Here is a 26069-nt window from a genome sequence, read left to right on the forward strand (position 1 = left end):
AACATGACAGGCGCAACTTCCGACTTTTGGAAGTATGGTCAAAACTTCCAACTTTTTAAGAAAAGCCAGAAATATAAATTTCATGTGAAATGTCCCAATTTAAAAATGTTGGCTACTTGTTTCAAGTCTTTAAAAACATTAACCAGGCCAAGAAAACACATCTGTGTCCCAGACACAGCCCTTGAGCTATCTATTTACAATGTCTAGCGTAGAGTACATTGAAGTCTTGTGATACACTTCTCATTATTGAAAAATTATGAATTTTCAAAATTAAACTCTCTGGCCTTTTGTCATCCGCTGTTTTGATCAGAAGAAAGTCTGTTTTATGTATTTGGAGGTCCTGGTGTAAGATTGGTGTGTGATCATGAAACCTGTCTTTCTGTCTTCTTTCACATTCCAGATTACAGGACGGGCCCATGTTTCACTCAGGTCAACAACCAGATGTGCCAAGGTCAGCTGACAGGCATTGTCTGCACAAAAACTCTGTGCTGTGCTACCATTGGACGGGCCTGGGGCCACCCCTGTGAGATGTGTCCGGCCCAGCCTCAGCCCTGCCGGCGGGGCTTCATCCCCAACATCCGCACTGGAGCTTGCCAGGGTGAGTTAGCCTTCAGCCTATGGGCACAGAGTCACCCATGTGTCCGAGCTCCTTTCACTGCACTGGGAGGCTCTGCCACTGTGGGTGGGAACCTCTAACCCAATACTAAAAGCGAGGCCTCGTCAGCAAGCCTGGCTAGAGAATGCTTGTCTTCTGGCTACCTTATAAATAATTATTTTTCAGTTGACAAAAAAGGAGAAGAGAGAGATGAAAAATATGGAAAATTGGGGAACATTTTAGAAATACAATTAAAAATATTTACTGCCATCAGAGGGTAAGCCATTCCATGTCTTCATCCAGATGGCACTGCACACTCCCAGCTACAGCCCCTCAAACTGTGTATATGTAAATACCCAGGGGACACGTTTTTTTCTCTTTCCGAGCTCATTCAAGATATGAGAACCTGAACCCAGGTGACAGGGAGAAGTGAGCTGTCCAGCGTTGTTAACAGTGTCTTCAGAAACAGAGCGCTAACTCCATTCATGATGGCAGTTACTTCTGAGCTGATAAACAGTTGGTTACAGCCTTGTCTCTAGACAATCTTCCTAACCATATCCTGACATATATTTTATATATCAGGGGTAGATTGGCACCCTGAGGATGCTACAACCATCAACTTTAACCCAAATAGCCAGAAATTTTTATGTACTTACTGAATAATTAATTAATTTTCAGCCACCATGATTCTTAGCCTTTTTGGGCAACTTCTCTGATATCATATGGATTAAACTCATTTTTAGAGCTTGGAACAGAGTGGTGTAATGTGTTTTCTTTTTTTTTTTTATAAATTTATTTTATTTTTATTTATTTATTTATTGGCTCTGTTGGGTCTTCGTTGCTGCACACAGGCTTTGTCTAGTTGCGGCAAGTGGGGGCTACTCTATGTTGTGGTGTGTGGGCTTCTCATTGCCGTGGCTTCTCTTGTTGTGAAGCACCGGCTCTAGGTGCGCGGGCTTCAGTAGTTGCAGCACGTGGGCTCAATAGTTGTGGCGCACAGGCTTAGTTGCTCCGCGGCATGTGGGATCTTCCTGGAGCAGGGATCGAACCCAGGTCCCCTGCATTGGCAAGTGGATTCTTAATCAGTGTGCCACCTAGGAAGTCCCAGGAATGTGTTTTCAAATGGTAGTAGGATCACAGGAAAGTAGAAAGTACTTTTGTATTTTTCACAGAAATGGTATCACTCATACTTAAGACATGAGAGTTAGGTTTTTTGGTTGTAATTCAATCATGTACAAAGTTGGATGTGAAATCATTCCTTTGGTGTTAGTAACCAGTGTGGGAGGTAGAGCGGTTACCTGTCTAGCCCTTGTAAGTGGTATACTGCAGAACGGCAGGCCAGTGTCCTAAAACCCAGATGAGCATTCTAGGGTGGGGGGCCTGTACATAACCTCAGTCCACTGAATAATGAAATATGAATGCTCTGCATAATTTGTGGAGTGTATCTCTAATAGTGACCTCCAAAGATTTTTATTAGTTTTGTAGTTTTATAAAAGGTAGTTTTAAAAATTGTCTGTATCTAAATTCTTTTCACATCAGAACTACAGGGATACCCAAGGGATGGCCATATAACCCAACAGATTAGAAACTTTATATTTAATTGCATGTAAAAGTCTTGTCAGCTGTGGACTTAGAATGGACTTAGAATGGTTTTGTGAGTGTTTTGTCTCTTGGATTAGTAATGACCGCAACAAATATGAAGATTGGGTTAAATGTCACTTTTAATCTGTTGTTTACTGTGGATAATAAAATTCTAAGTCATTTTGATATGACCAGTGGTATGATTATATAGAATTCCTGACAAAGCAACAGTTTTTTCCATAGACGATACACTACACTATATAGTAATTAATAGATTACTATGAAAGATAAAATGCTGTGTAGATCTACTAGATTAGTACTGACTAGATTTTCTAGAGGCATAATTTCTGTTTATTCTCTAGCACTTACCACCTTCTGACGCACTTGTTTGTTTATTGCCTTTATTGCTTTTACTCTTCCCCTAGCTAGAATGTAAGCTCCATTTGGGCAGAAATCTGTTTTATTCATAAATGTCTCTGAGGCATTTACAATAGTGTCTAACAGGCAGTAGATACTCAGTAAAGATCTTTTGATTTCATAAATGGAATTGATATTACAATACTTCCCCAAACCACTGTTTCATAGAAATAGTCCTTTGAGAAAAGCCCTTAACTTCAACCAAAACATCACAAATTATTCTCTCCACATCTTCTATATTTGTACTTGGGCTTTTTTACCTTGGTATTGTGTCAGAGAGGCGTAGTTTTTCTGAACACAGTTATGAAAACTGTGTGATCTGTTGTCAAACTTCCTGAATGTCCTTCAGGATTGAGTAATGTCTGAAGGCTTATTTGTTTGATTTTGTTTATGCAGCAGAGATAAGTTTTGGGCTCCATTTGCCCAAAAGTATAATGGATTCATACAACTACAGAGCAGAATGAAACTTGCCACATGGTTAAAATGTCTGGAAAAACAAGTTTAAAAAGTTCTGCTTTATTTCAAAATCATGGCATCGTCAGAAATTTCTCAATTAAACACTAATCCTCAGTTCAGGCTACTTTAAGACTACATCTTACTGTGATTTCATTTTTTCCTTTAAATTCCTAGACTGTTTCCCAAATACTCTGCCAGATTAATTTGGAAGATGATAGAGCTGAAAAAATAAGATAATAAAACACGATACATACATGTCATACATTCTTATAATAGTGATCTTTTTTTATAGAGTAATTGAAAATTTTCATAGAGCTAAAAATAAATTTCAGCTTTGTAGATGATAACTGTAAATAGCTTAATATTGGTTTTCTTTTTTTTTTTAATTTTTCTCCTTTATTTATTATGATAGCATAAAGTGGGCCTAAAGTATGTATTTTTCTTTCTCTGTTCCTTTTATCCTTCCTTAACCCCTATCAGATTTTTCTGTTCATTTCATGTTCTGATCTTCTGAATTAGGGTGAAATTTTGCTACTCTAAACCTGTCTGTTTCCAGTATGATTTACAACAGAATCCACCACTTTGAACGATCCCTGATTGGAAAAAGAAGATCCTCATAAACCCTGCCTTCTTACAGTGTGTACATGGGACCTTATTCTGTAGCTTTTCATTACTCTTTGTTGTGATTTTTTTTTATTATTATTAGTTTTTAACAAAACAGAAGGATAAAGAGAAAATTGCTATCATTCTCTCGGGCATTTCTTAGTTACGGGAACGGAAGTTTAACTATTGGTGGAGACTCCATGGGAATTTGAAATAGTTTTAGTATTTATCCAAACTATCTCCTATCGAAAAAGGTAACCTTTGCCACTGATTTAATAACAGTTGTTCAACTCAATAGCTTAGTACTGGTTTTCAGACATGGCTTATAGTAGCCAAGGGAGGACATTTCTGAAATTCTAAACATAATATTATCCTGTAGCTGATGTAATTAGTGAATTACTTTATCTATGGCTTAGGAGGTGTTGAAATAAGATCTTGCAGTAAACAAAATAACTGTGAAAAATGAGGGCCAACAGAAAATTAAGATGATACTTTAAAAAAATTAAGCTGTACGGAAAGTAGTAATTTTTTTTTACTTTTCACTGTTGCTTTCGTGACTTTCTGGACATAAATAAGCAGTGTCAGAAGAGTATACCTTCCCAGGATGCTATGAGGTCAATCATAATGATTCTTGACTTCTTTCATATTAAGAACATTTCAGTTCTAGCCCTTATGTCTAAGTCTAATCCACATTTAGTCTTGTACATTCTTCATTTTATTAAAAATTAAAGGACCAAAGTAATGGCTCACATAGGCCTTAAAATTTAAGCTATCATAAAATGAGTGAATTAAAGGTATAAAAAGTGGCATTACGCTCTTTTCCAAGAATATTTACAAAGTTTAAGTAAATATGTCATAAACTGTCACATGCCTATGTTGAATTATTTTTTTTTACGAATAGGTTCTTCTTTTTAAATCTTTACTGTCTTACAAATTCACTCTAATTAGAAGGGTATTTTATTTAAGATTAGTACTTGACTTTGGGTCTTTTAGATTTTCAAATAGTGTATATTTAAACATTTTAAAAATATATTAAAATTTGTATAATGTTTAATTTATGTTACTTGATTTTTAGAAATTAGGCTTTTAAACTACTCCAGACATTTCAGAACTGGAAACATGGCAGAAGAAATTTGCTTATTTAAACCCATCTTTTGCTTTATTATAGACAATAGTAATACACTGATGCTGGGTCTCTGCTCCATTCCAGGCAGCGTGAGAGGCATGGAAGTTCTGACGTATGTGACAGAGTCAGGACCTAGCTAGGACACAAGACAGAGCAGTGCAGACCCTGAGTCAGTCCCTGTAAAACAAGTACTCATGCATGCTCTTTTCAAATGGGATTAGTATTCAGAGATATTTAATTCCTTTACTCAGACTACACATGAATCATGTAGAGAAATTGAATCTTATCTGAAGCCAGGCAGACATGGCTAGGTGCTCAGTTGTAGACTGAGAGGAAGATGCTCTCAGTAGAATGTTATTTCCAGGCCTTCAGTATAGCACAAAATGAAAAGGAGACTTGGTTCATCTGATCAGTATAAATTATTAAACACCAATTTATCTTGGCTGTCTGCAATGACCAAGTTAACCAGATAGTTACAGAGTTTAACTGTAGTTCACACTGTGTGAACACAAGCCATGTCTACACAGTCCAAAAAGTTTACCTAAAACATAGTTGATTATAGAAACCCGTATTTAAAATAGCAGGATATTGCCCTTCTTCTAACTCAACAAAAACTAATAAGAAAAGGAATAATAGAGAACAAGGCATTCTAAAATAAAACTCTGCAACCCCATTTAAGAACAGTGATGGACACATGGCAGTTGCTGGGATGTCACGGGGAGAGGGAGAACCTTCTACATGTTTGCAGTGAGCATTAGCATCCTGAAAGGCTGTTGAGTGGTTGTGGACGTTCTACTGGCAAGGAGGAGGGTATCCCCATAAGAGATGGATTCTGCTGCAGGCCCTCAGAGTAACTGAAGAGATATGGAAGGAAAGTCTTTGGTGGCAAGCCATTTCTAATATGCTCTACCTCGCCTTCCCTTCCCAGCTCCTTAAAGAAAGGGGAAGGAAAAGAGGCTATCGGGACCATGAGCGAGCATCTCAGAGCGTCTGTATGTGAAAGGGCTGAAGGTGGGAGCCACACCACTGCCTGAAAATTTAAAATCAATACCTAGGAGGAAAAGAAAGTGGAGAGAGTTTGGCAAGATGCTGCAGTAGTCCCTATAGAAGTTTTCAAATCAACCTCTTTCTTCTTGGCTCTCTTCACTCTTGCTTCAGCAGGAAATGGCCCCATTTAAAGATGAATACTGAAGAAAAAAGGCTTACATAAGATAAACTGAAAGAAGCGAGAGAAATAAGGAAAAGGCAGTGGAGGAACATGCTTCCTGGAAGAATTACCTAAATAAACACAAAACTCATATACTCTTTTATCTCAAGGAAATGAAAAATAATATGGTTCTTCTCTTAACAGGTGCTCAAAGAAGGATTTTAAGAGTTCAGTAAAGACAATGAGATACATAGTGCATTGATAGTACTCAAGAAAGAAACTGAAGAAGGATTTGAAACTTTACCTAATGAAAGGCAAATATTACATATACGCATATAAAAATACATAAAACTGAAAAAAAATCAGTGACAAAGGTTAAGCTTGAGGAAATCACAAATCAAAATGTCAGAGGAAAATGAATAATGATTGTCATGTAAAGAAACAGAAAGGTAGTGAAGTCAGCAGAAAGGCTGTAAAGAAAGCTGAAGAAAGAAACTGAAAAAAATGCATAAAGATAATATTGAAAAATTTCTAAAATAGATTAAAGCTTCAGTTTGCAGATTGGAAGGCACAGAAGTTCAGTAAGAAAGAGAGGATAAAGAGAATCTTGTGGGCACAAGGAGACAGAATAAGCAGGTGTCTTTTTTAAAGGGAATATCCTAAACAGTTTCAAATTTCTGTGGAGCAACTCCTACCAGAAAACAGTGTGGCAATGTCTACAGACTTCGGGCTTTGATTTATGTATATGTAAATAAAAGTACTTCAGTTTCTCTGTAAAGAATCAACTCTTTGGGGGCCAGAGTGAAAGCAAAAAAAAAAAAAAAAAAAACAGAAGTTTCCTGCAACAGAACAGGTGATATATGATGGAGGTTGAGACCAGAATAAAGGCAGAGGGCCAAGATCTGAGATATATTTGGGAAGTAAGCACTTGTTAGTGATGGAATGAAGTGAGATAGGTGAGAGGATGCCGAGTTTATCTCTTAGGTTTTTGACATTGACATTGGGATAAACGATGATGACATTTGTTGAGGTAAGGAAGGTTGAGACAGAACCATGCTCTGTCCTTTTTAGTTCAGAGTCCTACAGGTAGTAAGTTACCAGTATTTGCTTGTTGGGGTGATCATTTAGTCAACAATGGAATTTTGTGAATACATGAATAGGTATTCTGACCGAATCAAACCACGTTGAACAGTTGCCAAGACACCCTGTATGTCTTAGGCTCCAGGTAGAGACAGATCTGTTCTTCAATTGCTGTACTTAAAGACTGTCATTTGTTTTTGTAGAAATATAAGTACTGTGTATGAATATCTATGGAATGTAGAATAAAAACTTATATTTAAAAAATGGATCTAATTTGGGGACAGGCCAAGTTAAAAAACCATGCACCATTAATACAGTAAGAGGAATTGGTCCTTAGTTCCCACAGATATAAATTAAATGAACCATTTTTATATGCCTGTAGCACTGGCACATATTTTTTCACATTTTAGTATCAACTGAAAATAATATACCATCTAATACTAATTTATATAATAAAATCAGTTTAATCTCTTAGGGCAAGTTTATTTGGAGAAATTGGAGAATAAATGAGTTCTTAAACTAGAATTACTATTGCTTTGCTACATTATTTATAACCTTAGTAGACATAGACTGGAGTGATATAAGGTTTAGGTTTTAAAATATTTAATTTTATTATGTAAAATCCTTACATGTGATTTGAAGTTATCCGACATTTAAAGAAATAATGTTTGTGCCTGAATTGAAGGGAGGAACAGAAATACATCTGTATAATTTGGACAGTGGAAAACTAATCAGACATTAGTAGTTCCTTATGCTAGCACTTGGAAGATGCAGAAACTTGCATAATTTGGACGTCTGAGGCTTGCTTCTTCTGTTTTTATAGGGAATACTCATGTGTGCTTCTAGATTCATATGGATTATTTCTATAAGATTTCTTTAAAATTTTCTTTTTTACTTTAGTGAATAACTTGATCTACCTAAAGGAAATTAATTCTGTATAGCTGCGTACTCTAGGATATTTCAAAAATAAAAGTTTTATTTATTTTTTCTAGGAAAGTACTTTTCAGGCAATTACCAAATAAACCCTGTAAAGTCAGAGTGCTTTTTCCTTTGAAAAATTACTGAATCTACTAAATATGTAGTCAAAGTTTTTATGAATAATATTAAGGGATTTATAAGTTTGGCCTCATTTTTTAGCTTATATCGAGATATTCTTTCTCTGATTTATCTACCAGGAAAAGGGGTTTCTAAGGATGTTTTATATCACACTGTAATGAGGGTGGAAATGTAGTACATTTTTAAAATAATGCAGTTTGAAATGTTGTAAATTAAACTGTTCTGGATGTAAACTTCTTGTCATATATTTCATTTTAGTTTCTTTTTGTTTGGATCAGATATACTTTAATAAGACAGTGATACCTACTTCAATTTCAGGATAAAAATACTTTAGACTATTATAATTAGTTTTACAGACAGATAGTTAAAGTGAGGAAGAAATAATAAGGATGCTAAGCTCTTTTGTAGGCTTAAGTTCCCTAATTTACACACTGAGATACACCAAACTTGGAATCAATATATACTGACATAGAAATGTATCAACAAAATTTTTTAATGGAAAGAAAGCAAGATGCAGAACAATACATATAGTGTCATCTTATTCTTGTGAAATAAATGGACCACCACTCTGAATTTGTGTATGAATAAATCTAAAAGAACAGACGACTAACTTATATCAATGGTTTTCTCTTTAATTTTCTATTTTTCTGCATCTTTAATGTTTGTTACAATGAGTATATATTATTATATAACTAAAGATGTAATATTAATAAATCTGTTATGTTGGCCTGTCCAATTTGAATAGATAAAGTAAAATTGCATAAGCTTATGTATTATATTTCCTGTCATATACAGTGTTCATCATAACAATATACTGAATTACCTTTTACACAAAGAGAAATTAAGGCAAATTTACATAGATGTAAAATGAAAGATTCAGAAACTCTAAATAAAAGAATTTTTCCAAATCTCCTATAGTGTTTTAGCTGTAGTTTTTTTTGTACAGGCCCTTTATCAAGTTGAGGACATTCCCTTGTATTTCTGGTTTACTGAGATTCTTAAAATCATGAAAGAGTGCTGAACTTTAAACCTGCTTTTTTAAATCTATGATATACTCATATATTTTCTCTTCCTTAATCTGTTAATGTGATGAATTGATTTATGCTTGAATGTTGATATAACCTTAAGTTTCGGGACAAACTGCACTCAGTCGTGATATATTAACTTTTTTATATATTGCTAAAGTTGACTTGCTAATAATTTTTGTGTGCCTATTCCAAAAAGATATTCTTCTCTTGTTTTCCTGCTTATGATGTCTTTGTCTGGCTTTGATTTCAGCGTGTTGCCAACTTAATAAAATGGTTTGCGCAGTGTCTTTTCTGTATGAATTTGTGTACAAATTGTATTGTTTCTTTCTTAAATGTTTGAAAGAATTTAACAGCAAAGCCACCTAGACCTGAAGTTTTCTTTAGGCAAAGGTTTTAAGCTATGAATTAAATTACTTTAATAGATGTAGGTCTATTCTTATTAACTCTTCGTTTACCTGCGGTGGTGAGAAGTTGGAGGATGCCTGAATGCCCATCACTGGGAGAGAGGACACACTAAGAAGTATTCTGCAGCAAATCAGAGCAAGGCATTGGTTTCCCACATAACAATATGGATGGATTTTAGAAACAAAATTCTAAAAGAAAAAAAAGCAAGAAACAAAATGAGATCTTTAACATATACCACTTACATACATTAAAAGATATGCATAAAAGGGATCCTGACTCTCCTTACACCGTTCTCTTGAGAACAAGTGAATATCTTTTGTGCGTTGAAGAAATATGTATATGTAGATAGACATAGGTATTCTGAAAAGCAGTGATATCTATGTTCAAAATACTTTCTTCTTACAGATGTTGATGAATGCCAGGCTATTCCTGGGATATGCCAGGGAGGAAACTGCATCAATACAGTGGGCTCTTTTGAATGCAAATGTCCTGCTGGTCACAAGCAGAGTGAAACTACTCAGAAATGTGAAGGTGAGTGTCTCTGTTTTGAGGGACATGTCTAATTGTTGACTCTGAATCCAAGAAAAACATGACTTCATTTTGAGTTTTGGAATATTTTAATCACAATTATAATTATTTTAATATGAAAGTGAAGGAATAACCTTAGAGTAGTTTTGTAGTAGTTTGTGTATATAATGGGTTTGATTTGGAAAAAGAGCCAGTGATCGTTTTGCATCTGGTTTGTTATCTCAGTTTCTATGTTATAGTGAGAAGGGGAGTAATCCAGCCATTTATATTTTTTCCTTATTAAAGTAGTTTTCTATTTCACTTATAAAATTATATCAGACATTAAAATGAGGTAAAGATAAGTTTAAGTGAAATATAGTGTCATGTGTAGAATGATGCATTAGAAGTTGGTACGCTGTCATATATTATAAAATAAATATTTTAATTTTTGTATTGAATATTGTTGCTTGACTGGCCACCCAATAAAATAGAAGCATAATTGACTCAGGAGGATTTGGAAATTACCACAACAGGTAATTTGTGAAAGAATAGCTTAATCAAATGTAGATATTAAAAACCTAATAATTTTCTGGAATATGAGTTCGGGATTATAATATTGAAGTGTAAATTCTATCAGTATTCCTCAAATAGAATAAATTCACTCGTTATATTTATCTATGATTGAAAGCATTATCAAAATTATGAAATTCAAGAAGCCGCTAGGTGTGTCTAGCTTTAATGAATATGGAGGCTTAGTAGTATTGGAGTATAATGTTTATCTTTTTAGTTATTGTATTACTTAGATCAGTTTATCGCAAATCATTTTCTAAAAATAAGAGTATATCTTTTCTCATTTTTGTTATATAAGTGTGCTCATCTACTCAAAATTCAAAAAAAATTATCCTAGAGATTTGTTTTTGCCAGTCCAGCTTATTTGAGGTGGAAAAATATACATAGAAAATTTAGTAATCTGAATTTATTCCATGTGTCTACGAGCATCTTAACTGGGAGCATTTTTTGGGTTCAGTAGTGCCAAACATGTATCATAGTTACTTCCTGTGAAAAAAAATTATCATAAGTTAATTTAGACCAAGACCATTTACCTTCAATAACTAAAAATCATCTTTTGGTATATCTAATTAAGTCTTGTGTTTTTTTCCCTTGCCAAAAAACCAGTATTCGGGGTTATTTTTTGTTGCTTAGTTATAAAAATTGTGTCCCTCTCTGGACACAAAAAAGTGGGAAAAGTAAAATCTACAGTTTAATTATAGAGGACAAACAGGAATAGGAACTATTTCACTAGACAAGAAGTAGAGTATGAGTACGCAAGGAATTGGACTAGAGAGTCAGGGATCTGCAGGAAGTCTGGGTTGTACTTCTATTTCCTTTGCTACTTTTCGTATTTTCCCTCCTGGCTTTTTTTGGGTTGATTCCATTTCTCAACCTTTTATCACTCCCCTTAACTTTTTTTACTTCTGGAATCATGTACAAACTAGATCCAAGGGTGGTAGACTTAGGAACAAAGAGAGTATTTCATTATAGGTGAGAAGGCACAACCACTGACTGATGAGAGTGGTTGTGACATTTCCATTAATCATCCAACAATGTATTACTTCTTAGTTGAAAATGGAATGAGCCTTTTCTACATCACGTTTCATCAAAACAACATATAGAGCCAAGACAGAGTTTGGCTATGAAAGACAGTGCAACTCTTTATTTGCACTTGTCTGTGTTCTTTAGGAAAGGGGGCTATTGATGTAATGTAGGCACCACCCAGAGCCCTGAATCCAGTCGTCTCTTTCCTTATTTCCTGCCCAGGCAGCCAAATCCATTTAACCAATGCCCAGAAAAAATTATGTGATTTAATGTTTGGGATTGGTGGGGAATAGCAGAATTGGAAGAAGTGGTGGTTAGAATTTGAAAACGAAAGGTTTTATGAAGCCTCTACTTTGTGTCTAAGTCATGTTTATTTGGATAGGTCTTAAAAGTGACTATTATCAATTTTCTTTGGGTTGTACTACTTCTTTATGTAAAAGATCAAGTGATATTTCCTTACATAAAATTATTTAGTATAATTGATGGCGTAATATATCTGGAAAGATTGTAAACTGTTGCTACACTCAGTTACGGGTTTTGAATTGTAGTCAGTTTACATGTAGTTTATATAGTATCAATGTAAAAGTGTTGCCATAAATTTAAGTTAGTGTTTGTTCTAAATAAAAATATGATAGCAATTACTTTTGACCAACTGTCAAAGGTAAGATATTTTAATTTTTTCTGTGAATTACAATGAATATAAAATAGAGTAGGACTAAAAGATTTAGTTTCAAATGATGCCCTCCCTATTTCTATTATAGCACATTTTATATTTCTGTTCATATGGCAGTGAAATTCTCCAAAGAAATCTTTTTTCAGTCTGTAAGTTACTAGGTCTGTTCAGAAATAAGAAAGGTAACTCCAGAGCTTTGGATCTGTCATTAGGGGAGTGGTGGTAGCATTAACAAGAAACTGCAAAGTCAGCTTAATAACTTTGAAAAATCGTGTTGTTGATTTTTTTGTATTGTATTTGTTTATTGGCCATCTCACTTCAACACTTGAGTAAGATCATTGAGGACAAAAACTCTATCTTGTTTGATGCTATATCACAGAGTCTGGAACAGTTCCTGATATATTGTAAGCTACATTGATTAATTGGGATCAGGGTATATAATTAGTTAGGTTCTTTTACTTGGGTTGAATGTCCAAAAGAAAAGAAAATATGGAGCCAAAGTTGAAACTGTATTTGGAAAGAGGCCAACGATCTTCGTCATGGGAAATTTTCCTTCATCTGGCTTTTTTTTTGAACTTTCCTACTAATCTTATTTTACTTTGGTTGTAATTTGAAGACCAAGAGCATAAACATTAAGTGCAGTTTAGCATTTTTATATTTTTGTGTCATTGTCTCTCTGGTCACCTGCAGGTAATGCTTCTGAGATCAGGGACCTTCGCTGTCTATTTAAAAGAAAGAACTGTCTTCTGCTTGTTCATTGGGATATCTTCTTAACTAAAATCTTATCCTAAAAGGCATGTTCTACTAGAAGTTTGAGTTTGAACATATATAGTTTATACTAAAATGAAAAAAAAATGGTGAGGGAGCATTCATCTCCTAATTTAATGTTTGAAACCTGTGACTCGATATCTGTCATTGAGGTTTGTTTTGTTTCATGTCATTAGTCGGGTGGATTCTCTTGTGGGATTATTTTTTTTCTTATGTTCAGATATAGGCTAGTGTCCGAGCAGTTAACCTGAGCCCAAAGCAGAAAGGAATATGTTTCTCTCTCTGTCTCTGTCTCTGTCTCTGTCTCTCTCTCTTTATCTCTCTCCCTCTCTCTCTCTCTCTCTCTCTCTCTCTCTCTCTTTCTGTGTGTGTGTGTGTGTGTGTGTGTGTGTGTGTAAAAGAATATTTTCCCCCATCACTGAGTTAGTATCCCGGATTCAGTAAAACCTCTCATGTCTACTAAAGTCATGTCTTATTTCTCCTGGGCCAGTTTGGCTACAAAATCTTTTCCTAATTCTGTCATACAGTGGGCAAAATGACTCTTTGGTGGAGTAAACTATTTATTTACATCCAAAAAGAAAGTTGTTTCAATTATTTACTCTTTTCAAAGATTCATTCATCTAAATGTCTGTTTAATTTAAATGAAGAAAAAGCAGAACATATCAATATAATATGAAATGGTATATCGGAAGACTGTCCACATTTTCCTTTTTATAATAAAATATTATTTTGAACTTCAGTCCACTTGAATAAAAGCACAAGTAGGTACCAGATGTCCTTGCATGATCCCCCTGCCAGACTATACCCTCTCTGACATTCCTTGAGCTAGTTATTCTTTCCTGGCTTAAATGGAAGGCAGGAAAATAGCATTATTGTATTGATAAGTTTCCCTTCAATGGCCTTTTACATGTCAAATAGTCGTTTGCAGTTTATTCAGAAGAGTCTTCAGCTTTGTTTCATTACCACAGCGTTTAGTTGTTTGGGATTTGTGACAACAAATGTATTTATTTGTGCTCATGAAACTCATGAAAGTTGTTGGCAGAGTATTGTTAGCTGCTGCTCCAACTCTGCTTTGGTAAACCATGGAAGATAAATGTCTGTGCTAAACTGAATAGTACTTACTTTTGCTTATATTACCAAAAGTGTATTAACTTTAAAATATATAATAAATAAATTCATTGGCTATTTCCCCAAAAGAAAACTACATATTAAAAATTGAGGTTCAAGTAAGGGGATTGTAAATATTGGAAAACATTTTAGGTCATTAATTTTAAAAACACAAAACTGTCTTTTAAATCTTCTTAAGAAATTCGCAACACTATAGTTAAAATATAAATTCCCTCTCCCTTAAGTAAGAAAGCCCACACTGCTAAACTCAAATCTACTTTCTGCTCTCACAACAGATAAGGTATTCCTCTATCACAGCACTTTTTATTGTGCATTTTAAGTAATTTTTTGTCTGAGTCTGCCCACAGGTAATGTGCACCAAAATAACATATTAATAAAAGCTAATATTTATGGAGCAGTTAACATATTGTTAACTGTACTTAAACCACTTTACATGGGTTTTCTTATTAAATCATAATACAGTACTGTGAGGTTGGTTGCTATTATTAACCGACTTTGCAGAAGAAGAAACTGAAGCACAAAGTCTAAGTAACTTTTGCACAGTTTAATGGGTAGGAAGCCTTGGAGCCACATTCATTCCAGCGCTTCCACTCTCAGCAAGTAAAGGTAGGTGACCAGGCAGCATACACTCCAACCCATGGACTGCATTAATAGGGGAAAACTCATGGAGAAGCAATAGCAGCAGGGGTACTTGATGGCTCACTGCAGTCTGTGATTTTGCCCTGTGATCCAGCAAGGCCAAAGTTAGACCCATTTCAGTGATCCTGGCACTGACTGTGAAGTTTCTGCTATATTTTCTATTTATTAAGATGAAAATTTATTCTGTACCACTGTGCTAAAATAACCCGTTCTTTATGACTTTAGGATTGAAATTGCGGGTGAAGGAGGACAAGAGTAGGGAAAAGTGGGACTGAACTAATTCTGTCTTTATTCACAGAAGGGAGTCAATAGCAGAGGTCTAAAGAAATTATTTGTGAAAGAGGAAGAGGTCAGGGTGATAATGACAGTGAAGCTGATTATAATTTGCTTTTGGCAAAAATGTGAGTATTATTTTAAAGGGTGTATGTGGTAGTTGTAGTGTGAAGAAAGATATCCTTAAATCATCTTTAAACAAAAAGCTGGTAAAATCCTGGTCATTAACTGCAAATGAGCTTCATGGCCCAGTGAAATCACAACTGATGTAGAAGTCAAAACACAGGCTGCTCCTGTGCAAATAGGTGGATAAGGGCTTTAAAGTAAGAAACAGGTTAATCTGTCTCTACTTTATGATGATTGCATTTGTTTATTTCAGGGTTTCTTCTCTCTTTCTCTACACACACATACACACACATCTTTCTATCTCTGTATCTACATATCTATGTGTATAACTCTATCTAGTGTTCCCTTTCTCTACTCTGAATTGTATTCATCACAGTATTTGTTTCATGGCATAATCTCATTATTATTCCACCCAAACCCTGCTTTCTTTTTTTTCTTTGATTCACTATCTTAGCTTAAGGTGTAGAGCAATTTCAGAGGCTTCCACTTGGCCTTCCCCACTGTGATAGCTCTTGCCCTACACACCTGTGTCTGTGTCAGCTGTGCCAACTAATAGGTGTGTTCAGGCTAATTATACATTTGGGGCCTTGGGAAATGAATACTTGATGCACTCAATAGACTCAGTAGACCCACTGTGAGCACTCAATAGACCCACTGTGACCTGAACCTGGTCCAAGACTTCATTTATTGCCTGGCTCTTCTGTATCCTCATACTAATGTGGGACCATGATGCTACCTCCAAGTGTCAGTGTCATCTCAGATCCTGTGTCCAAGGGTCCTCTCAGTGTCTCGGTGCCATAGCCTGCTTTATTTAGTTGCTGTAAGTAATGTAATAAGCACCCATGAAACTTCCAAAAACAAAAGCCAGGGCCAGGCTGATAATCCGTATCTATCATGGTGCCCCCTTCAACCACACTTTGTATCTGGTATTCTATATTTTTCTTCCTTTTTTTAGATAGTTTTATTATACCTATGGAGATATTTCATTTATTATTATTATTAATGGTTATTGCAGTGTTTAATGACTTAAATGACAATTTAAGTTTCAAGTACAATTCAGAAAATAAATGAGAGAGAAGAGAGCATAGGGGCCAGTAGTCCAAGATTTGGGGCCCAAGTTTGAGGGTCTGTGCTCCAGCTGCATGTGGAGATTGTGTGATCTCAAGCAAATCAATGCCTTTATTTTTACAGTGGATACAATAATGGTCTTTTCTGCATAAGGTTTTTGTGAGCATTATATAAGATAAAGAAAGCATTTGGCCTTTTTAGGTCTTTGTGAAAGAAGGCAGGGATACATAGCACAGACAATTTAATTATAAAAGAGTCAATAAACTGTATGACTTGAGATCTTAAAAAAATAATTGTAAAAGAGTTCTTAATACAACATTTCAGTTATTACTTGTAGTACAGTTTCCTATAAACAAACTTTTAATCTTAAATGAAACAAAATTGACCTACTAGAGCATATATTTGCCCACTTTGACCAAAGTATTAACAAACAATGAACAAACAATGAAACGGACTCAAATCCATCATCGTGATGAAGGAACATGGAACTGGGGATTTAAGATTATCCATTAATTCCTGACTGTTTTTACTCCTCCAGCCCCAGTTTCACCGAAATTATAGAAATGGGCATTTGAGACCCAGAGGACTTTGATTTATTTAGCATAACACAATGGTCAGGAAATTGCATTTTAGTGGATTCAGGGAAATTCTCTCAAATGGTGGGAACCATTGTTGTTTCCCTCGTGCCACTGTATATTTAAATCCCTTTTAAAAAAAAATTAAAAAAAAAATGGTAAAGTAATTTAAATGATTCTTACAGTTCACTTTCTGCTGAAGATCACTGGAAAAATTGAGAGCCTCCAAAACATCTTTCTCAGAGACACAAAATTAAGTGTGTGTCAGTGATACAAAAATCTATTCTACCCTGGAATGAAAGGATCAGATGGACATTTTGAACTTTGACATCAGGAAAAAAAAGATGTAAACTCAAATATACTCCCTTATTTCTTCATTTTACTTACTAAATCATTGCTGTTTTATAGTGGAAATGTAAAAGCAATAATGTAGACCAAATACGACAAACAAAATGCTGGTTTTATAATATTCTCGATATATGTCTTTAGCTTCTATTGAAAGAGAGAAAGAAAGAAAAGCTCTCTCACAAATTACCATGGCTCAGTGCCTGAAGGAAATTAGTCTACCGTAAAGAAATATCCTGCTGTAGTCAGTAAAAATTTAACAAAATTTGAAATACAGTACCTTGATCCATGACTGCATTTCCTACAAGTGTTGTCAGTTACTGACCCTGTATATGCTTCATTCACCACCGAGGCATGGAAAAATGTATGAAGGACTAGTGAAAATTTTTATGGGCTGCTGATTAATTTTAGAGGTTTCTATTATAGTCAAGATATAAATAAACAAAGCTGTGATAATGCTTGAGCTATGTTTCTTTCTTAGTCCCAAATTAGGAATCTCTCTTTTTCTTAAATATGATCCTTTCATCTTTCAGTGTAAGTTTCTCATGTATACTCCGCCTTTGCTAGATTTTAGTACAATTAATTGCATTAATTATATTAAGGATAATATGAATGATTTTGAAAATTTTAACTATAGTCACCTACTGTATTGGTCAAAAGGTCAAGTAAATTGTTTCTCCAAGAACTTGTTGTTTTACTTACTTCCAGAAGACGCCTATTTTAAGCAGCTCTTATTTCAAGGACACAAAATTTAAAGTAAACAAATAAACTTAGTTATAGTATAAGCAAGTTTCTTTCAGTGTCATCATATGGATATTAGATGAGTTATTTTGGTTTTTGTGTAAGCTTTGGTTTGCCTAATGGGTGGTGGTTTCATGTTTCACATGTTAGCATGTCTTTTTCAGTTTAACTAGGAAAGCTGTCTGAGGTATATTTTTGTCCCAATCCAGCAGCAATGCACACAGGAGAAATGCAAGGCAAAGTTGCGAGTTTGCATGATCTAGCATGACTGAATTCTGGTGATTGGCAGAAGACAGTTAGGGTAATGTTTACCAACAGCTGTCCACCATCATACTAAATTTAGCACGGCTTGATTTAACTAGCTATAGCTGATGCTAATCTGAAGCATAAACATATTTTTCAGCTTTGGATTACAACTTCCAAATTCTTGGAAATGCAAGCAGGAGTATGTGACTATAAATCACAATTTCCGTTCTTCCCATTTGTGGTAGAATATCATAATACTTCATATCACAGAGAAGTAAACAACTTTTCATTTTGTTCTTATATGTATTAGAGATTATGGTGAAGACTTTCTTATCCAGCAAAACCAGTATTATTTGCTAGTTAATAAAAAATGAAAAGATAATAGAAGTGATATATACTTTAACATTTCAGTTTAACTTAAAACTTTGTGTTGACTTTCATTTTCCAACCTTCTGTTACAGGGAGTGGGCCTTCTGTTTGAGAGTGGTTTCCCAGATGACCTTATGAACTTTCATTGTCGCATAAACCTCACCCAAATGCTTATGATTTCCGGTTTCATTTCTATAAATTAAAGCAAACTCCAGGCACTCCGAGTGCAGAGTCCTTCTAGGTCATGGGTCGACAAACTTTCTCTGAAAAGGGCCAGCTAATAAATATTATTGGGGTTGGAAGTCACTTTCTGTTGCAGATGTGCAGCTCTGCCACCTTAGTGCAGAGGCAGCCACAGACATTAAATACATAGATGAGTGTGGCTGCGTTTTAATAAAACTTTACTTGCAAAGACAGGCGATAGGCTGCCACTTGCCAACCCGTGTTCTTGACTTAACATGATTTTCACTATTCTTGCCCTATTTCAGACTGTCTTCCCTTTACCTAATTTTAGAGCTGTTTTCTTCGTGACTGGCTAGATGATTTTAGGGGGGTCATGGACAAACAAGTTTTATTTTAATAGTTATAATCTGTTAAATTGTCTTAGGGAAAAAAACATACTGATGCATCAAAACTATGTGTTTATGAATGTTATTCCTGAAAGTATTATTGATTATAGCAAAGTTCATATTAAAATTTTTGGTAAAGACTTTATATTTTAGAGTGGTTTTAGGCTCATAGCAAAATTGAGAAGCAGGTACAGAGATTTCTCCTATAGCTCCTGACCCTGCACATGCGGAGCTTCCTCCGTTATCAGTATCCCCTACCAGAGTGGTACCTTTGTTACCCTGATGAACTGATATTGATGTATCATAATCACCCAAAGTCTATAGTTTACCTTAGAGTTCACTCTTGGTATTGCACATTCTGTGGATTTGGACAAATGAAAATTGGCATGTATCCATCATTACAGTATCATAAAGGCTATTCTCAGTGCCCTAAAAATCCTCTCATCTAAATTTTTAAAATGAGTATATATGTAGAAGTATATTATGTAAAAGGTAATATAAATGATTCAAGAATGTAGCATTAGGTATGGAGATGTGATTTTCAATGAGTAGAATTTTAGAAATGACATTGTAAGATTTATCATCATTATAGTTATTATTATTATTATTATTATTATTATTATTAAGCATATTTTACTTCCAGAAATAGGTGTTCTCCAAACTGGAACTCAGGGTCACCATTATGTTTGCCAGAGAGTTCCAAAGGGAAAGGAATGGGCTGCTGTTATCTCTCTTTCTAGGTCTCTCTCATCTCCAGTTATCATCTCCTGTCCTTCCCACCCTTTCTATAGTATTGCTCTTTTTCTGTTCTTCTCTGCTGTCACCTAGACTGTAATTGGAAACCTGGTCAGGTCATTCCTAAAATGAGAAGAAAGAAAATTTCTGTCGACATCATTACCATCGTTCCAGGTCACTCTGCTCTTAAGCATCTACCTGTATGTGGCCTGTGAATCAACACAACACCCAAAAAGAAGGGATGTGTGTGCTCTTGCAGTCAGTGTTTTATTTTATTGTTAAAATAAAATTTTTTGAACAAAAATGGAAGCAAACTTTTTCTAAAACTGCTGCCATATGCGTATACATAAAATAAGCTCTGCTTTAACATGAAGGGATATTAGAAAATGCTTTCAATGCTATTGGGAAGAAATATCAAAGATTGCTTTCTTGTTTTGTTGGGTTCCAAGTGCAACAAATTTGAAGCCATTGAAGATATTTTGTAATAGAAAACACTTGAAGTTTGCTAAAAATTTTTCATCTAATACTCTAGTAAAACCGCATTGTGAATATTTAGTTGTCGGCTTAGAAAATTAATTCTGCTTAACAAACTCATAGAATACAGCTATTCACAAATTAGATTATCATAATTTTTCCTCCCACATGGAATATTTTTCCTTAATTTACCATAATAGAAAAAGTATTTTTTATAATTAACAAAGAAAAACAGGAATTATAACATTCTGGCATTTGTTTGAAACTTGATTTTACATTTAAAAACATTCCCTGTTGCTTCAAGATGGAAGATTGTTTATTTTGATTTTTTTTTCCAAAAAGTAAAATGTTGCATTTTATATAAATCCTGTATACTAGTGTGGACACTCTGTTTGTAGTGGCTGGTTAATCAAAGTATTAATATATCTGTCTGGAATCAAGAAAGTGTGTGGGTCTCATGAGTAAAATGTATTCTAGAACATGCTCCTCTTTAAGAAGTTAATTACAGTTCCATTGTGGTGTTCTTTAAGGAATATTGCTATATTATGTGTAACTACTGTCTATCATTTGCATAACTTGTGAACAATAGGAGTGAGATGAGGGAGAAAAGAGAAGATTGTTTCTGCCTTCACCACCTCCGGGCTGTGTAAAAAGAGAGAATCCTTAAAGAGGTTGAAGAGAAGATTAGTGAGGATCTTTTCTGGAAAGTATTGCCCATGAACTCAGTGTGAGAGGAGGAACAAAAGAAGTGGAGCCAAACTCAGATCTCAAGAGTCTCAAACTCTGAGTTTGAGTCTCAAACTGAAACCAGAGTTTGAAAGGCAAAGGATACATGAGTTTTCCACCTCCCAGGTGAGGACCCCACAGAAAGTAGATGGGTTGGTGGTTTTGAAAAGGGCTCTTGTCACGTGGATTCCTGTAGGGTGGGTGATTCCCAGCCTGGGGATAAACTGTCAGAAGGCTGGGGCTGATGAGAGAGTTACAAGTGATCAGATAGAGGAGGTATTCATGGGATCCATTGTGAGAAGTGAGAGACCTCAGTATTGAGAGGTTTCCCAAAATAGCAGTAAAAGTATTAGCCTTTGGAGCCACTATACCCAGAGGGCACTGATGCCAGAATCATTCATTCAGAAAAATATTTACTGAGTTCCTAGCACACTGCTAGTCCCTGGGGATAGAGTAGTGAACAAATAGATAAAAATCCTTTCTCTCATGCAGGTTACATTATAAAAACAAGGGACAAACAATAAACAAGTAAGAATCTATACTAGGTCCATCAGATGTGAAAAAGCTATCAGAAAATCAGAGCTGGGTGAGAATGAGGGTGTGAAGGCGGTGAGGGGAAAACCATGGCTGTCTGGGGAGGCAGATTCGTGACAGGGACCAGCCAGTCCAGTGGCTCTGAAGCAGGGGCATGCCTGAGGGCTGGAGAGAATGTTAAAGAGGCCAGTGTGACTGGAGCACAGGGGTAAGGAGGACATTGACTAAGAAGTGAGAGACAGGTTTAGAGATGCAGTCTGGTGCCAGCTTTTGTAGGGCTTTGCAGGCCAAGGTGAGTACTTTGGACTTCAGTTTGAGTTCTCAGATTGAGAGCCAACGTAGAGTTTTGAGCAGAGCAGTGAAATATTCTGATCTCCGTTTAAAAAGATTAGCTCTGGCTGCTGGGTGGTTAAAAGACGATAAGGGAATAAATGTGGATGCAGAGAGAGAGCAATTAAAAAGCTACTGCCATAGTCTAAGCAAAATTTGATGATAGATTAGACCAGGAGTTTATTGGTAAATGTGCTAAAAAGTGGTTGAATTCCATGTGTTTTGAAGGTTGAACTAGCAGAATTTGTTGACGGAGACTTGTTAGCTGGGGAAAGAAAAGAATTGTGTAGTTCCAGTGTTTTTGGAATGGAGATCACGCAGTTGCCATTAACTGAGATGGAGAACATCTGTGGGTGGTACATAGTTGGGTGGGGTAGATACCATGACCTCAGCTTTAGATGGTTAATTTGAGACACCTGTTAGACATTCAGGTAGCCATCTGTCATTGCATAAACAGGTTAAGTTCTAGGCAGGGTTGAGGATGACAATATAAATTTGGGAGTCTTCGGTATAGCTGATATTTAAAGCCATGAGAATAGATGAGATCGTGAAGGGAGCATTTTGATAGAAAAGAATCCAAGGGCTGAGCCCTAGAACATTTCACCACTTAGAGGTCCAGGAGATGAGAAAGAACCAGTGAAGGAGACTGAGAAGGAAAACTCTGAGATCGCATCTCCACCAACCAAGTAAAATCTTTGTTTCCAGTACCTGTCCTCTCTCCTCCCCACTACAGCATTGAAAGAACTTATAATAGCTGCTATCCTGGGAGGAAGGAATAGGAAAATAGAAGGAAAAAAAAAAAGACAACCATGTCTCTTCCATTGCCGAAGGCCTTCTGAGCCTTAGCAGGCTCAAACTGGAAGGAGGAGAAGCTTTAACTGGATGAGAAATTAGAACTATGTGGTTTGTTGCATTTGAGCGGACATTTTGTTCATCTGAAAGGGATAGGAAAACCTAAGGGAGCGGCCTGAAATTTCCTAGGGTCACAAAATAACTGGTCACAAGAAAATGTGCAAAATGGCAGTGGAAGAAAAAATAAAGTTGCTTTCTGCTTGAACCCTTGTGGTTTCAAATACTCGCCATTTATTCTCTCAGCTTATTTGAAAACATTTCCAACATCATGACTTATAGTTCTAAGTCTACAGGCAAAAAGTTTAACTTTTGCTTAAATCATCAGAGAGATGCTGTGAGTGATTTACAGAAAAGAGAATTTCAAACATGAAGGTCTTTGAGTCTCAGTGAAGACTCCTGAAGTGCTTCAGTGTCCTTGAGAGTTGTCCAGATTACTTCCTGTGGATAAACAAGAATTCTGTCCTATACCATAAAGGAGTCATTCAGATATGTTGTGTGAGTGTGTCCGTGCTCTGTCAGCCCAGTTAAGAGTGTGACCCCAGTGTGGTCCAGTCAGTCTTGGTGAGTTTTCCCAGTCAGCCATTTTGAATTTGCCGCTTGGCACAGAGAATGCTCGTGGATGGGTTGTTGGATTTATGCAATTCCATCACCTCCTTGAGCAAATCAAACTGTTTTACAGGCTGAGTGAGCCTTGGGAGCGGGCCCTGCATACTCACACCTGCACAACCCAATCTGTGCACGTACACAGATATGTCTGTGCAGTTCAGTGTATGTCCAGTTACATGTTGAATTTAAACTGGATATATGTGAATGTAATCTGTCAGGTGAATAAGGAAATCAACCAAACCCAGGAAAATACAACTGTAACAATTCAAAGATTCACTTTCTTTATAAGAATTGCATATAGTACGTGTTGTGGTAACTGAGTGTACCATTTCTGTTGAATTTATTTCCTTTTATGGCAATAAGTATGAAAAGCACAGAGGCTAATGAATATTTATATGATAATTCTATAATGGAAAGTAGGACACATTTTTACTTAATGCCATTTATTAGAAAATACAAAATAAGTGCCCATCATTAAATTATTGATGGAAGATCAAGATTTCTTAAATTAAGGTTCCTACTGCATTATGCCAAAATACATTTAAAAATCCTGAGGGTTTTATGATTACATCTTAATGTACTGATGTTTAAAAAGAAAAATGGGAACAGAAAATATTAAATGCTTGCATCTTTGCCAAGTCCAAATGGTTATAGTAAATTTAACTTTGGAATTTCCTGACTTTTACATTGTTAAAATTGTAGGTTTTACTCAACATTAAAAGAGACTTTCAATTTAACTTTCCTATATTAAAATTTTTTAAGGTAATTGTGGAGGGCAGAAAGAATTGGAAGAAAGAAAGATTCCAGAAGACATGGTTTAAACAGTTCATCACTCACTTATTAGAAGTATTCTTTTATAGAAGCTCAACGTCATCCTTTTAAGCCTTCAGTATTTTGCAGCTTGTAAATAATTTGGTCTTATTTGTCTTGGACTAACAAAGGGTAACAAAATATTTCCACCCTGAGTAAATAAAAAAAGAAAAGAAAAAAGAAAAGGAAAAACCACCTCTGGTAAATAGCTACACTTCCCAAGAAATATCATTTGGGGATGCAGACCAAAAATTTAAACTCATATTGTTTGACTATGTTATCAGAAATTTTTATGTATTTTGAAATAGAAATAGCTTTCCAGTTACTGTTGCAGTCTTTGAAACAGGATGATGGAATGGCCTCTTGCCGCCATTACTTCATGCCTAAGTTACTCCAAATTAGGATTCAGAAAGATGCGGTATTGATTTCAGGCCAAAAGGAACCATGTATTACATTGCTACAGTAGTAGAAGAAAATTCCATTATTTTGCCTAAGTGGACAAATAAACTCTTAATTTAAAAGGTTCCTTTACTGCCTATTAATGTTATCACACAGAGTATTTTAAATATACTTCCTTAGATCAATAACTAGAGGAAAAGGGACAAAGAAGGTATATATGATCATACTATAGTAAAACTCTGAAAGAACACAAAAATGTTGATATTACATAGTAGATAACAGGCTTTCATCCTCCGTACATTGGATGTACAGTGGATCGTGGTGTTTTCCACGATCCTAAAAAATATTCTTTCCTTTCCATCTTTCCCTTGAGCCACTGCCCTCTCTTTTCCTTCCTTTCACCTCACTCTTTGGGATTATCTACAGTCATTCTCCACTTTATTTCTTCTGACTTACCTTAGAACCCATTGTAATTTAGAGAATAGCCCCACCAGTCAAGTGAAACTAATTTCAACCAGTTTACTAGGTGGACTTTTCCCATTCCTTATGTTACCTGATATTCCACTCCCCCCCAAAAAAAACAAACAAACAAACAGAAACCACCATCAGCAACATCTATATGCATTTGGCTCCCGGAAATGTAACCCAGATCTCTCCTGAGCTTCCCACCTTTGTATGCAACTTCATACCAGGCGTGTATGCTTTGAATCCCCCCCCAGTTGTCTCAGACCTCAGCATGCACAGGCTGAGTCTTTAGTTCCATTGCACCCACTCCATGTGTACCTTACCAGCATTTCTCAAGTACCTTGTCTCAGTGATTGGCCCAACTCTCCATTTTCTAGCCCACGGCATAAATCTGGATAGCGCTCTTAATACCGCCCTTCCCTAACACAGCCATTTTATCACCAAGAATTTGGATGCATTCTGCATCTTAAATATAGTTTGAATTCATCCACTTCTCTCTGCCTTTATCACCACAGTCTCTTTTCTGGATTACTGAGACCGCTTTCCCTGAGGTCTCCCTGTTTCCCCTTTGTTCTTCTCAATCTTTTTTCCACATGGCAGCCACAGTGATCTTTCTGGAACAAAGATTTGATCGTATGCCTCCTGAGTCTCCTGTTCTCGAGACAGTTTCTGCATGTCTTCCTCTCCTTACCTCTCTAGCCTCCTTTCTCTCTACACACTCTGTGATTCAGATATATTAACATTTACTTGTTCCTCAAATGGTGCTCTATGCTGCTTTTTCTTTGTGCACTCTGCCCTCTGCTTGGATAACGATGCTGTACTTCATGTTCGTAGCCTCTTCTATTTGTCTGTCCTGTCTCAGTTTAACTGTCACTTTCCTGTGCAAGTCTCTTCTGACCCATTTCTCCTCTGCATTCCCTGTCATCCTGCACAACTGCTTCAGTATTTATCACACCTTATTGTCATCAGGGATAATTCTGACCTCCTGGCCATCACAGCCAGCTTCTGAGCAAGGAGTCCA

General features: G+C 35.8%; 1 protein-coding gene across 1 annotated transcript in view; it reads left to right on the forward strand.

Moving 5' to 3' along the window:
* The window catches only part of FBN2 (fibrillin 2), a 220903-nt gene that overhangs the window by 65905 nt on the left and 128929 nt on the right, over positions 1–26069 (forward strand). Inside the window, exons 6-7 of the mRNA XM_057748982.1 lie at positions 401–598; positions 9900–10025. Of these exons, the coding sequence (XP_057604965.1) occupies positions 401–598; positions 9900–10025 (324 nt within the window). The remainder of the gene's footprint in view (positions 1–400; positions 599–9899; positions 10026–26069) is intronic.

This window comes from Hippopotamus amphibius, chromosome 1 (genome assembly GCF_030028045.1).
Source record: "Hippopotamus amphibius kiboko isolate mHipAmp2 chromosome 1, mHipAmp2.hap2, whole genome shotgun sequence".
NCBI lineage: Eukaryota > Metazoa > Chordata > Mammalia > Artiodactyla > Hippopotamidae > Hippopotamus > Hippopotamus amphibius.